The sequence below is a fragment of the Chironomus tepperi genome, unplaced genomic scaffold (genome assembly GCF_022539635.2).
Source record: "Chironomus tepperi strain 1889 unplaced genomic scaffold, CSIRO-AGI_Ctep_v1 contig_351, whole genome shotgun sequence".
Taxonomy (NCBI): Eukaryota; Metazoa; Arthropoda; class Insecta; order Diptera; family Chironomidae; genus Chironomus; species Chironomus tepperi.
In genome coordinates this window covers 824,857-840,749 of record NW_027226473.1, presented here as the reverse complement: position 1 = coordinate 840,749, position 15,893 = coordinate 824,857, and the positions used below count along the sequence as shown (strand labels likewise).

Below are 15,893 nucleotides of genomic sequence, written 5' to 3'. Positions count from 1 at the left end.
AAGTTTCTTAATTGATGAATAATCATTATTAAGCTAGGAAATCATGAATGTATATTGTATGCTACTTCACCGAGTGGTACAATACAGTTGCTAGAGCACCAATCCATCGACAGGTTGACGACAGTCCTGATGACTGTCTTAAGCTTATTTTGAGTCGCTCGTGTTCCTTCTAGTCATCAAATTTCAATTTTCGTCCCAAATCCAACAACTCCTTCCCATCCCTTAGCATCAAAACCTCATAATTGACTGATCTACATTAAATCAGACAATCTTGCATAATATTATGCATGAAGAAAGCTGTAATCTCTCAATAGAATCAGATTTATAATAATTCAGCCTTAAGCCATTTATACATGCTTTCGTTTCATATTTTCAATCATTAAGTTTATTGATAACATTAAAGAATATCGTCTACGCAACAGATTTTCATGATTATCCTCTGGTATCTTTATCAAAATTTTTTTTGGGGATGATAAATTGATTGGGTGGAGTTGATGACGTTTTGGATACATAGAAGATATGTTGTGAATGCTATGAGCTTTCATGGTCAAATTTTCGAATGTGATTGTTGAGAATGTGGTTGATGCCATTATGACTAAACGACATAAATGGAAGTGGCTTTGTCACGGACACAGTTGTTAACCCGAGCAACATTAATGAAGAAGGCTTTGCCATGAAGCTGTTGGGGCTCGAATAAGCTCTTTTAATCATAATTACATCCATTAACTTAAATGTAGTTTAGTAGCTTAAATGTGGCACCCATGTGACCATGTCGTGTCGGAGCTTTATTCATTTGTATCGGTTGGAATGGAACTCACCTTCGTATGACGGATTCGTAATAGAGTCCCGCTCTTGTATTACTTTACATCAAAGCTTATACGATTTTTCGTAACCTTAATCAATTGTTGTCCAAACTTTCATGCCACGACACATCTTAGTGACAAACCACGACACATCTTAGTGTTAAGCCAAAAACGTAACGACACATCTTGGTGGTAAGCCACATCCGTAACGACACATAACATGCTGTTCATTACATTTTCAAAACATGTCGGCGACACACTAATGTGACATGGCACACAAGTTGCTCACAAGTGTCTTAATCTATAGTTTTACTCGCTCACAGTGGACAGATCAAGTCAGGATTCAGATAATTTCTTTTTATAATCATTCTTAATTGACGCATATTTGGTCGTTTGATATTCTTGTGGATTAAATTCCCTCATTTTCAGAATTAGAGTAATTTCATTACTTCACTTAAATCCGTTGCACAGCTAATGCTTTCCCATAATTCCTTAAGGATATTCACTTCATAAATTTAAATGAAAGAAAGCTCATGTCGTTGAATCATGAGATTAAGAAGTGTCACGTACAGGAATTATTATTGTTTGCCATTTGACTTTGTATTACGAATGCACATATGCAGCTGGTTGTACTTCAAAGATAGTCTTAATAACATGTTAAAGTTATTTACTAAGTAATATATACATTTATAAAATGTAGCATATAAGTAGATATTTTTGCATAATAGTATTATAGAACGACGATTCGAAGCATAGCTGAAGAGATTTAAAATTTAAATTGAATAAAAACATCATTCAGCTAACATTAATGCAATATTTGATGAAATTATGAATATATGTTAAAGAATTTCAGTATATGTTGGAATATAAAGTCAGATTTGACTTCCAATAAAAGACTTAAAGCTTTTAAAACGAAATATTTTATTAAAAAGCGACTTTAACTACATTTTCATTAATAATTACCCCGAGGCAGTAAATATCTGACTCGAATAAATGAAAAATAAATCAATGAAGATTAAAATGCCGGACGTATTAATGAAAGTTATTGAAAATTCATTGTTGATGCATAATAACAGATTCAGATTGAGATCCAGACAAGATCCAGTGCTGCACTAGGGCGTTTGTGGGCCAATGACTGTTAAACGCGTGAGAGTGTGACAGACCTCTGTGCTGAGTAGACCTACAGGTTATAGTGGGATCAAAATTGCTTTATTGATAGCATTACTGCCTGTAACCTACTTGCAAACAAGGGGCATAGTATGGATTGCAAGAATTCAGGAAGTGAGGGATAGAATTATTTCAAAAAAAAAAAAAAAAATGGAGTGGGTTGGGGTTTGACTCCCAAATCTCCCTAAAACGATCAAAGACTGTAAGTCGCATTTCTACTGCATATGTCTAGTCTCGATCCAATGATCTCAGGATTCGTAATGTAATAATGAGGAACCGAGCTGTACCGAAGTATTAAACCATTCGGTCATCGAGCGCCACTTCGACTTGACTTCGGCTAACATGAACATGAGCCAGAAATTTAATAAATATCTGCACTCTATCGACACAAAGGAAGATGTAGTCGTTAAACCTCTTGAATTACACCAAAAGGAAGATGCCATCATGTAGCATCAAAATTCGATTCGGGTTCCTTAAACCTCCATCACCGAGCCTTCTTCATTCGTGTCACTCTATACATAGCTCTGCACATGCTATTCCTAGATGTTCTAAAACATCCGCTATTCATTTTAAAAATTGATTTCAATTTAAAAGCAGATTTTAGTCATGAAATTGCGGTTCTTGTGGCAATAAGAAGAATTGAAATGCAAATTAATCAAAATGGATACAAAAGTATGCTTTTTAAGGCTTTTTTCTTCATGCTAATTTCAATTTCCTAGCTGCGTCTCCTTTTCACATTATCATTCTCATGATGAAGCCTCCGAAAACAGATATAAGATTGTGCCACGTTCGAATGACTTATGGATGAACATTTTTCAGGTTTTTTGAATATTTGTGCCTTCACCTCGATTTGATTAATTGATGGTAAAATGTTTGTTCTACTATGACGCGTTAAAACTGTAAATGCCACAACATGATTTTTCTTGTAAATTTCAATAAATCTATTGGATGGAAGTGTGTTCCTGATTTATTGGTTTGGTTTTAAAATGATTGCTTTCTTGAATTTTTAATGTTGTTTTGAGATTTGAAGATTTATAAAATTTCTAATTTTGGAACTTAATCTAACGATAGTCTTAATATGAGTATTTGTCGAGAGACGAGTCAAGGCCGAGAAACCGAGCATTGAGCAAGTCGAGACCGAGCCGAGAGCGAACTGAGACCGAGCCCAGACCAGGCTAAAACCGAACCAAGATCGAGCAGAACCGAAAAAGAATCAGATCCGAACTGAGACCGAACCGAAACCGATCTGAGACTGAGCCGAGATCGAGCTGAGCCTAGACCGAACCAAGAACTAGCCGAGATCAAGTCCAGAACAAGCTGAGACCGATTCAAGACCGAGCCGAATCCGAACTGAGACCAAGCCGAGACAAACCCAAGAACGATTCAAGAACGAGTTGAGACCGAATCGAGACCGAGCCGAGTATGAACTGAGACCGAATCGAGATCGAGCTGAGCTGAGATCGAACCAAGAACGAGCCGAGATCGAACCAAGAACGAACTGAGACCGAGTCGAGACCGAGTCAATACCGAGCTGATATCGAATATGAATCCCTACCTGTTAAGCTCTAACAAAACTAATACTTGATAGCCAAAATGTTATTCTTTATCAAATTTAATATATTTTATCCTAATATCCTGTCCAATACACAAATCTCCCACACACACAATGTTCATAATTTATCACATATATCCGCTTTCAACCTTAACAAAAAATTAACACAATCGAATTTTGTTCATCATAAATTTCCTATTTCTTTTCATCTCAATCACGAATATTATAAATATTTTCCCTCTTCATCTACACATCCATTTTCATATACATTATTTGATAAATTCCCGTTTATTTATTATAATAGAATACAAATCGATTATTGAATGGAAAAAGCAATTTCTCAAATAAGCACATTGCGTGCTTTATCAATTGTCAACATTAATCAATTTTTATGATATAGTTATTACGGGAAATCCACAATATCAGATTCATTGAATTTATTTGATCGTGGATGTGTAATATTTATCATAAAAACAACTAAGAGGGAAAGAAAGGTGAGGAATTAAGTATAGGAATAAGTAGCACAATAGACAGAATTAATTTAATGTACCTATAATATGAGTAATGTCGTGAGGATCCATGTCACATCGATGATACTCTACATTCAGTGTTGTTCAAACTGAATGAGGCGACAAATGAAGTGCAATGTGCTATGTAGCATGGATCATGGCTTATCAACAAGATGTACAATGTGGTGATGTTTGGACAACACTGTTCTATCAACAAACATCCTTACAAAAGAGTGGGCAGATATCCGGTCTGCAATCTCCTAGGAAATCTGGCTAGTGTCATGCTAATTTCATCAAATTTAGCCATAGGTTAGTGTCATGCTGTCCTAAGCCTAACCACTCGGCCACAGAGAATTTGTCACATTGACCATTACCATGACACCATGACAGCATGACACTATGACCATAAGACCATGACTATGACACCATGACACCATGACATTTTGACACTATGACCATGACACCATGACAGCATGACACTATGACCATGACACCATGACAGTATGACACTATGACCATGACACCATGACACCATGACCATGACACTATGACACCATGACACCATGACATCATGACCATGAAATCATGACACTGACACCATGACACTGACAGATTCACCATTCATAAACAGTTCGATACCCAAACACCACTCTGCTCATACACCACTCTATGTGAGTTATTAGTTCTTGAGCATTTAACTGACTGATGATTAGTTTGGAAAATAATTTAATAAATTCCATTTTCATCCACATATGGCTGCTTTATTTCAGTTGTGTCAACACAACACAAATTTTATTACATAAATTTTTTTTGAACGTAAAGTATTAAATGAGCAACAAGAAAAAGTTTTTTCAAGCACATACCAGGTGTATCATAAATTTTGGGTGATTGTATGTCGTATGTCGTTTATTTGCATGTTTTCTTATAAAAATCACATATTTTTCCATAAATTTCTTCATGCTTGAAAGGGCATCAGCAGATTTTCTCTATATTTTTTTGTATCCACATCTACATTCACATTATATTCAAATCTTTTACCCCTCTTATGTAACCGTATGTATATATAAAGCTCCGTATGTGTTGCTAAAAGTGAGAGGTTTATTTATTCATCAGGTAGTTTCTTCACACTTCATTGAATTTTTTCGCTTGAAGAATGAAAATCTCCTTATATAAATTTCATATGAGAATGAACATATTTTTTTGGTTTGCATGTCATGTCCTTCTTATGTGTTTATGAATGTGGATATTAGAAGCATTAAAGTGTGGAAAAATTATAGGAATTTTTGAAAATTTATTCAAAGGACAGCAATTAAATGGAAAATTAGAAAAATACAGAGAGGCAATAGAGACACAGAGAGACATAGAGACACTGAAACACAGCAACAAAGAGTGACAGAGTGACTGAGAAATAGAGAGACAGAATGACAGAGAGAAAGAATGACAGATAGACAGAGAGACAGAATGGCAGTGTGACAAAGAGACAGAATGACAGTGTGACAAATAGACAGAGAGACAGAATGACAGTGTGACAAAGAGACAGAATGACAGTGTGACAGAATAGACAGAGAGACAGAATGACAGTGTGACAAAGAGACAGAATGACAGTGTGACAAATAGACAGAGAGACAGAATGACAGTGTGACAGAGAGACAGAATGACAGAGAGACAAAATGACAGTGTGACAAAGTGACAGAATGACAAAGAGACAGAGAGACAGAATGACAGAGAGACAGAATGACAAGAGACAAAATGACAGTGTGACAGAATGACAGAGAGGCAGAATGACAAAATGACAGAGCAACAGAGAGGCAGAGAGACAGAATGACAGTGTGACAGAGCAACATAGAGACAGAGAGACAAAATGACTGAGAGACAGAATGACAGAGTGTCAGAGAGACTGAATGACAAAATTACAGATCACCAGAGAGACAGAATGACAGTGTGGCAAAGGGACATAATAACAGAGAGACAGAATGACAAAATGACAGATCAACAGAGAGACAGAATGACAGTGTGACAGAATGACAGAGAGACAGAGTGGCAAAGCGACAGAATGACAGTGTGACAGAAAAACAAAATGACAGTGTGACAGAGTGACAAAGAGACATAATGACCCACGAAAAACATGATTTCAGCAACTTCTTCAAGATGCCAAAGCTCGCATGTCACAAAGCAACATCACATCACATAAACACAACACCCTAAGTAACATCCAGTTGGGTTAGGTAAGAAATGTAATTGCTTTTTAATTAAATTGAGTAAGTTTTATGTGTTACTGAAACAAAAACGTTTTTGCTTATTCCCAAGAAAAATAAAACATATGCAAGTATTTGCACAATTGTATTTAATCAGTTCTTAAAAACATTGTTAAGTGCGATGCTTGCAACGTGCCACTTTGATCACCTTCATGTCAAGTGATCCTGAAAATTTTAAAGCTTTGAAAAATTCCGACAGGATTTACAGATTTAATAGAAAAAAAATGTCTTATGACACGAAAAGGTGCAATAAATCATAACGACACATACATAGCATGTAGAATCATTGCTTTTATTTATTCATTTTTTCTGAGCCTATTTTATTTCAACTAATACACTCATCCTATACACAGATTTGGTATAGAAGGATTTATGAAAGAACATTTTTCATGACACATGAGAGGACACACATGCCTTGTAGACATTCTATGTTCAGACAGAGATTGCTGATACAAGAAATAAAAACAGAGCAAAAGCTTTATGATTTAAAATGAAAATTTTGTTGTTGGAACTATCGGATATTATTTCACAAAGTAAGACTTATATTTGCTATAATGAAGCAACAATTTTGCTTAAAGTTTCGAAAACAAGAATATTTAAACAAGTTTTATTTTGAAAAAATAATTACGAATATTAAAAAAAAAGTTCTCAACCAGACGGAGTGACTACAGCGAATTTATGGGGCAGTGATCAATTATAACGGAATTTTTTGGGATTCAAACGTTCTAACGGTTTTGAAAATTTCAAAATTTACTTACAGATGATTTGCGATCCATGACATCTCATAGATTGGCCAGAAGCTGGATCTATCACTGGACATCATTTGCCAATTTCCAAGGTCAAGTGCAACACTATTTCCATCAACAGCTTCTTTTCAAGTGTTCTTTAGTTGTCCACGAGCTCTTTTAACAATCTGAAACAGTGATGGACAACCTGATTGTCGCGACAGACTAGTGTGTCATCATGATTTTTGAATATGTCATGAACTGTATGCTGTGTGTGATTTTGGTCGAGCTTTACTACCTAGATATGCCACGAAACATAGACAACTACCCACCACTGATCTAGACAGTCAGATTTGAAAACTTTTATTATTATTTGAAATTAATTAATACACCTCCATTAATTAATTTCAAAGGTGTATTAATATTAAGTTGTTTACCTACATTTTGTCAAGAATTCATGAATTATGTCCTAATTTCCTAACTGATGATCATCATTACCTAACTGATGATAATTATTGGTTCCATTGATCCACTGTGAATCGTAGGGCGTTAATAAAGCGATTGAACAGGTCTCTGTTCCGGGCTATAACGGCTACTTTTGATAACTTCTTTTGTTGTTGTTCTGTCTCCTTCTCTACTGTTGTACGCCAAGTAATGTCCTAACTGCATATTAATATCTCTAACAGGCAATGAGCATGCTTTCATGGTACAGAAAAACCACCATTGTATCTAAAAGCGGTCTCTTTGCCTGTTAGGGGGCTTCTAGATTCTATCTGCAGTTCAACGACCCAAAGAACAAAGTGTTACATTGAGCTGGAAATCCTTCAAAAAATGCGCTAAGAATATAAACTTTTTAAAAAATATTTTTTCCCTAAGTAAAATAAAATACGTGAGACTTAAAAAATACAAATTTTGAACCATATTGCATACTTTTGTACGAAATAGTCCCGAAATCGATGATATCACTTATTCGGCAATATCCGAAGTATATTTCAAAATGTATCTATATAAACCACTCGCGGATATTAAGCAATCATCATTAGAGTCTAACAAAAGGACTTGACAAAATGGGATTCTTGCCAGATCTTCTTAGTCAAACGGTTTTACGCTCGATATTGTTATGGAGTTTGTATGTCAATCTCTTATTTTCTCCAGAATATAACTGGCCATCAGATTATCTTACAAGGACGACTGGTTGCACGTAAGTTAATATTAAGTCAATTTCAAGGTTGTATCCAAATAATTTCATCATTTTTTGCATTTAGCATATCTTTTTCATTCCTAACTGGATTCACCACGGTTTGTGATAATGCTTGTGACTTATCAGTAGCAAATAAGCGTAAGTTAGTCACTTAACTGTTAAGCAATAGCGAAATAACTTAATCTTTTTGGATTTTTCCTTAACAGTTCCGGTTTTTGACTACATTATTGTTGGATCGGGAGCAGCTGGATCTCTTTTGGCATACAGACTTGCTTTAGCTAATATCAACCGAAAAGTATTGCTGATTGAGGCTGGTGGCGATCCTATTATTGAGTCAGTGGTAAGTATATGAAGCTTTTGCGACATTTTACTGGTTAAGGTAGAGCTAAGTCTGTGTTAGAATGAATATTGAGTGACATCTTGAATAACATGAGGATTCATTTAATAATATTTCGAATCCACACAGAGTTAATAACCCGATCGGCACAAATTGTTCATAACAGACATGTGACTGTCACATGGCGTCCTAGTGACTGTCATATAACGTCCAAGTGACTATCATATAACGTCCAAGTGACTGTCATATGACGTTCAATAGGCTGTCATGTGGTATCCAAGTGGTTGTCAAGTGGCATCCAAGTGACATATGACGTCTAAGTGACTGTCGTATGGTGTCCAAGTGGCTGTTACATGACGTCCAAGTAACTGTATTGTGGCATCCAAGTGGCGTCCAAGTTACTGACATATGACGTCTAAGTGACTGTCGTATGATGCTCAAGTGGTGCCTAAGTAACTGTTATACACGCTTTGATTGCAATGAAATACCCTCGTCTAGTTTTTGTCGCTCGGGTATTAATATTTGTGGATATAAACTGGTATTGTTGCTCTTATTCCTAAACTAGAATTATTTTTCTACCAAAACCCTATTTGTACCTTAAATTAATCTCTTCCCCACAGCCTCCACCATTATTTGTATTTAATTTGAACAACTCTGCTGCTTATACATATAACGCCGCTGTATCACCAAATTATGGAAATGCATACAAAAGTGGAGTCGGTTGCAATTGTGGAAGAAGTACTGGTGGAAGTACTGGTAAGTAAACTTTAAAAATCAATATCCAAGTGATTAATAGCTAATATTTAGAAATGAACGCAATGATGTTCGTGTGTGGATGTGATGAGAACTACAATAGCTGGGCAACAGCATCAGGTGATGCAAGTTGGAACTATGCAAATATTTTACCATACATCAAGAAGTCTCATAGTGTTCAAGACTCGACTGGTTCCTTATTAGCTGGAAATTGTGCAAATTATCAAGGAACAAGTGGTCCTTTGATTGTATCAAATTCAGACAGCAGTTCTGACTACATTACTCCAATTTTGAAAAGTGCAACAATGGAACTTAATTATCCACAGAAAAACAGTGCAAATTGTGGACCTCCATTTACTGGATTTGCAAACATTCCAATGTCAATTTACAATGGACAACGTGAAAGTGCAGCAAGAGCCTTTTTAGTTCCTTTAAACAACAGAGCCAATCTCTATTTTATGCGTAACAGCACAGTCACTAAAGTCATTACAGCAAAGGACTCAACTGGAGCTTGGGGAGCAACAGGAGTTAGAGTCATCACCAACTGTACAAAATGTCCAACCATTAACCTTAGTGCATCTCGTGAAGTCATCATAACCGCTGGATCTTATAACTCACCATTGATCCTTCAACGTTCAGGCATTGGAAAGGCAGCAGACTTGAATGCATGTAATATTACACAAGTTAAGGATCTTCCAGTTGGTAAAAATTTAAGTGATCACGTATTATTGATGTCTTACTGGACAATGCCTGGATTCTTACCTGACAACTTTACAGCATCAACATTCTTTACTAATGAAGCTGCAAAGTATTTACTTAATTATTCAGGATACTTTTCAAGAATTCAAGGCCTTAATTATGGTGGATTTATTAATACGCTAAATAGTGCTGCAAATTGTCCAGACGTTCAAATTCTTGTGTCCAGATATGAACAAAATAATCCAGACATTGATCTCATGATGAACGACAAGTGGGGATACAAGAAGGAATATGCTGATCAAATTGTAAATGCAACCAAAAATTATGCAGTCATTCAAGTTATGACTGCTGTGTTGCAGCCACAATCACGTGGAACTGTCAGTCTTGGATCATGTACGGATCCATATGCTAAGCCTAATATTGATGGAAATTATTTTAATGTTACTGCTGATTTAGACACATTAGTTAGAGGTATGCAGGCAGTTTGTAATATTTTCTCAACAAATGCAGCCAGAAATGCAGGAATTAATCCACTCATCTTCAACATCACTGAATGTAATTCACTTAGCTTCTGTTCCGATTCTTACATTCGATGCTATGCCAAATACTTTACAATGAATCTGTGGCATCCAACAGGTACAAATAAAATGGGAACATCAGCAGCTGATTCAGTCGTTGATAATCGATTGAGAGTGTTTGGTGTCAAGCGTTTACGTGTTGCTGATGCTAGTATTATGCCTAGTATTACAGCTGGTAATACACAATGTCCAACATACACGATTGCTGAGAAGGCTGCCGATATGATTTTAGCTGACAATCCATAAAGTCTGAAAAATTCGAGCTGTTTAAATTGCGGCTCTTATACACACGAATATTTAAATGTCATTATTGATCCAGGTTTTATTTTGGAAATAAAATACAATTTTTTGTTAGAATTTTAAAAACATCTGGAATTGATGTGTGAATTTTTTGTTTGAAGTAAATTGTGAAAATGATCATTTGCTTATAGTTAGGAGGTTGATTAATTGTGCTGAATAGCAATAATCGGGTAATCGATCAGAAATCTGGCCACAGGCTAACGTGACGCTGATTTGATGCCGGATTTGGTTTAGATCTGACCAGAGTCACCCAAATAGCACAAAAAAGTTGATCGATCCATAACACGACACTAAGCTGACATGACCATGACATGGTGTCACATGAGTGGACAAAAATACTTTAGAACTGGACATCATCTGGACATCAAATTGCCATTATCTGGACATAAGCTTGTCATTATCTTGCGATAAGCCAGTTCAACATATTTTTCTCCATTCGTGTGGCACCATGTCATAGTCACGCCAGTCTACGGTCGGATTACGGATCGATCAACCAACTTGTGCTATTCGGGTGTAGTTTAGTATTTCAATTGAATTTGTAAATAAAATTAGCTGTTTACTCTTTTTTAGTTGCTTTCCCCTTTTTAGAGTTGTTTACCCCATTTCAAAGTTGTTTTCCCTTTCATAGTTGTTGGCCCCTTCATATAAATATTTAGTTTGTTTTTAAACTTCAAAGAATAAACATTATTGTGAATAATTGAATCCATTTGGAAGCTCTTCGGTCAAATTTATCAATAAATAGGCTTATTGTTGTTCAATCCAACGCTTAGGATGTTGAAATGAAGGTAATACAATCTAAATTTCTTAGTTTTTTGATGAAAATCATTCGCAAAATACTACTTTAAGCATTTTTCAATGCCAACTATTGTCAAATTTCTAAAATTTCACCCTAAAATGAACACAGACAATAGAAATAAACAGCAACAATTCTTATTTCCGTTTCATAAAATCTTAACAGTATAATTCAACATATTCCTCCTTTATTTCAATACATCCGCCATCAGTGAAAATGATGATGTGGTTTGAGCACGAAAGATGATAATGATGAAGGTTATGGTTAACACGCAGAACTGTAGACTTGAAAATCTAAGCATTTATTTGTTCATAAAGTTTCATTTCCTTATTGTTGATTTTCATTTTGTGTTTAAATTTCAACCGAAACCATAAAGTGGATCAAAAAAATATTTAATGAATTTTCATTCGGGGAAATAAGGGCTGGAAGGATAGGAAACACAAACTTATTTTAATTTCAACTTCATTTGAAGGAAGGAAATTGTTTAAGAATTTTTTGGCGGTGGTTGTTTTGTGATTTTATTTGCTTAATGGGAATTGTAGTAAACTTGGGGTGACTATTAAGGAAGCTCGAGCAGCTCAACGTAGTCTTTAGGATGGCGTTGTGTTATTGCGTTGATGGTGTGACTTGAGAATACTTTGGTGGCACTTTGGCAGCTGTTTTTGGTGCATTTTTACCTGAATTTTGCCGGATTGTGACTTTTAAGGTTAGTTTTTTCAGAATTAATTGCAAAATTTCAGATCATCCAAGAATCATTCTATATAAACTTGATTAAAACTGTATAAAATTTAAATTTTGGATCAACAAATCTACAGAAAAGATCAAAAATTTAATTGATTTATTTAAACCCTTTCTATTTTATTACCATAATTTAATCATTTTTTGAACTTAATCATCCCCATTTCAATAATAATTTTAGAGCTGTGATAAAATGGCAATTATGAATTTTTAATTAATCAGATTTGATTGATTTAATAACAATTAGGTACGATTTAATTATTCAATTTCTCCCCAAAATATTGCTATTATACGAAATGATTTTAAAAATTTAGAGCTTTTTTAAATTGATAATTAATTGAGGCATATTTGGAGTCACGAGTGGATCGGATCCCACTATAAATTGTATGTCTTGCTCTAACAGGCAAATAGTATGCTTTCATATTACAGAAAGATCACTATGTTACCTAAAAGCGGCCACTTTGCCTGTTAGGGTAAGTGTGAGTGCGTTGGCTGGACGAACACTCACTTATAAACTGTCATTAGCTTCGAGATGCATATAAAGTGAAGCTCTGAATCTTCAAGATCTAAATAATTAAAGCAAGGGGTTGAACTTGAAAATTCACCCGCATTTACTTACAATTACGAACAAGTTCCATCTAATTGAGTTACATTTTATTTTTATAAGAAGGTATCCGACCGATTAATATGAAGTATAATCTGCCACAGTGCTAGTAGTTGCCTCCATGTGGAGGTTAAATGGGAGCATACCTTAGAAGTTCCGTGACAGTGCTTCCTTCAAGCTTCCTTTAATTTGGAAGAGATTGACGCAATTTTCAATTATCAAAGCTTTTCGAAGTCCATTTTTGATTCATCATCAATCAAATTGCAATTGATGATTCTTAAAGTCAAAAACTTAAAATTACCTAATATTGTCCAATATGAATATATTACAGCCACAACCAAAATCTATCGAAGCATGCCTTTAATAAAATAATAAAAGAATGAGAATTTCCATTATCTTGCCTGGTCCATAGACACTTCTCATATTTATACATGCATGCATCCATTTTTTGTGTGTGAGTGGAAATTTTAATTCAGTACGACGAAATAAAAATCAATTGAAAAAAGTATTCAGACCGAGACCAGCACCAAAAAAAAAATGTTAAATTTCAGCTCGTGGCTCTCAAATGTTGCAATAAATTTTGACCATGAGTGGTCCCTTTTTTTTCATTCATTCGCTACGCATAAAAAATAAAAACTGAAAAAAAAAAGTTTTCCTTCTTCTTCTTGTTCCTTTATGCTTAACAAACGTGTGCCAGAGCGGATTTTTTTTCATTTGCAATTCTTTCATTCTGTACAGTTGTAGATTATGAACCGTAATAACTAATATAATACCATATTTTGGGAGCTGTTTTAGCTTTTGGCTATGCTGTTTAACTACCATTCTGATTGTGGTTGGAAGAAGAATAAAGGGTGGCGTAATCAAGTTTATTGCGTAATTATCAGACTAAGGCGCATTCTTTACTTTATGGATTGTAGTAAATTGGTGTGATTTTATTGTGTTGGCTGTTCAGGAAGTTAAACAGCTTGAAACTGGTTGTTGTTGGTAATTTCTGTAATCTATATGCTTCTTATAACCGTCAAGATCAGATGATTGTGTGATTTAGTCATAATTGTGTCTTAACCAGAGTTGACAGCAGCTATCCAGAGAAGCCAGGAGCAAAGGAGGATGACCGATCCTCTTCCACATGCATACGCCCTTGGTTGATAAGACTCAAATGTTTAGGAGTCGAAAATGCAATGGAACAACCTTTAAGAGCTTTTATAATACGCATTCCCAAAGTCCTTCCAATTCTGATTCTTTAGACTCAACATATCGTCTATATTAAGCTATATCACAAGACCAACTGCTCATTAACCTCCTACATCTTCTCAAAAATAAATGATACTCAATAAGAAATAACAAAACTCCTTAAATGCTTACAATCAAATTGGTTTTGACTTTTTTTCTATGAGGGCTTAGCCTTTGCGGCTAACGTTCCATTTTTTTTCAAAATTTCAACGGAAAAAAATAATTTTTTTCAAAAACAGAATACTAATTATGTTGATTAAACTAATTTAAAGAATGATTTGCTTCCGTAGAGTAATCTAATCTTAAAAAGGAACATTAAATCTTTATGCTCCCACAATTTAAATCATTATAAGCACATACATTTAGCGATCATTAATTTCCTGAAAAATTTTAAAAAATGGAACTGAAAAATTCACATCAGAATTGAGACCCTTTTTTGAATTTTTACATTATTAAAGCACTAATCATAACAAATTATATGCCAAACTGTTCGTTTTATGAATTTCTACAATTATAACTATCAAAAGTGATCCTAAAAAGTCCAACTAAGGAAAAAAAAACCGCCTTTAAAAAATTCACAATTAAATTTTTGAGTTTGAATTTTAAACGGCTATGAAATTTATTCCTTCTATTATTCCCTTATATATCTATCTAATTAACAAAACCAAGATGAACAGATGGCAGCGAATATTATATCAAAATTGATGAAAATAATTAATGAGGGTTAAGTACAGTTATGATTGTAATCATGAAACCCGATCGAAGCATATTGAAATGTTGTATTTTCGATGACTAAGTTAAGGCTCAATTTTATGGCGATAAATACGGTTCACTTCATGTGCTGTTCGGGTTGTTAAGTAATTGTACTGTATTTACAGTATTTCAACTTGTTTCGATCGGGTAAATCTTCTTTGAATCCAATTGTTGCCCTGATTGTTGCTCTAATCAATTCAGTACCTTAACTGCAATTTAAATCTAAACAAAAGCTTTACTGCACTACAAAAAGCAACCGCATTCAAACTATTTACATCCATACAATTTCCAATTTTAGATAAATTCCAAAGTAATTTATTGCATCAAATTCAAAGTGTTTGATAAAAACACATAAAATTCAAACATACGCAAGTCATGTAACAAAATTGACTTACTTCTTCAATTCAATTCATTTTCATCATCAGCAACCACCAATAAATGACAAGCAGTAACATCGAGAGAAGAAAATCTCGATTCTCAAATTCCAATCAAACTTGATTGAAAAATGCTAAAATATTCAATTTCATTTTCATTTTCATTTAAAAAAGCATAGACGATAGAAATTTATCAAATTAAATGGAGGTAGAATAACAAATTTTATAGAGATTGGAAATGAAAATGAAAATGTTTGCATGTACCTCTTTCGTGCATCTTTCTCTCTTTTATTTTGATTTTATCGAAAATATTTTGGCTTGAAAATTGATATTGTTCTTGTGGTACTTATAGACAATTTGTTGTTATACTTCTTTAATTTGGTATTCATTTAACAAGACAAACTTTATTAAGAGTATTATTCTTGTTTAAGTTCTATAAAATGCCTACGTGTGCTGTTTGAGGGAATTTGTATAAGATCAAGATCATGGGGATGTTGTTAAAAACTAGTGAGATCATGGATT

At 34.4% G+C, this 15,893-nt stretch overlaps 1 protein-coding gene across 1 annotated transcript; it reads left to right on the top strand.

The window, feature by feature from the left end:
- The first annotated feature begins 8,040 nt into the window (after positions 1 to 8,040).
- Positions 8,041 to 10,947, top strand: LOC139094218 (glucose dehydrogenase [FAD, quinone]-like). The gene is made up of 5 exons (XM_070645193.1): positions 8,041 to 8,212; positions 8,277 to 8,350; positions 8,419 to 8,552; positions 9,170 to 9,305; positions 9,357 to 10,947. Exons 1-5 carry the CDS (start codon positions 8,079 to 8,081, stop codon positions 10,823 to 10,825), a joined length of 1,947 nt encoding a protein of 648 aa, XP_070501294.1. The 5' UTR covers positions 8,041 to 8,078; the 3' UTR covers positions 10,826 to 10,947.
- Positions 10,948 to 15,893: the final 4,946 nt, after the last annotated feature.

What these genes read in the sequence shown, in the direction of transcription:
- LOC139094218 (XM_070645193.1), top strand. Translation starts at nt 8,079, where the DNA reads ATGGGATTCTTGCCAGATCTTCTTAGTCAAACGGTTTTACGCTCGATA. An exon ending in CTTATCAGTAGCAAATAAGC is followed by an intron (nt 8,351 to 8,418) that starts GTAAGTTAGTCA and finishes TTTCCTTAACAG; the next exon opens with TTCCGGTTTTTGACTACATT. An exon ending in AAGTACTGGTGGAAGTACTG is followed by an intron (nt 9,306 to 9,356) that starts GTAAGTAAACTT and finishes GCTAATATTTAG; the next exon opens with AAATGAACGCAATGATGTTC.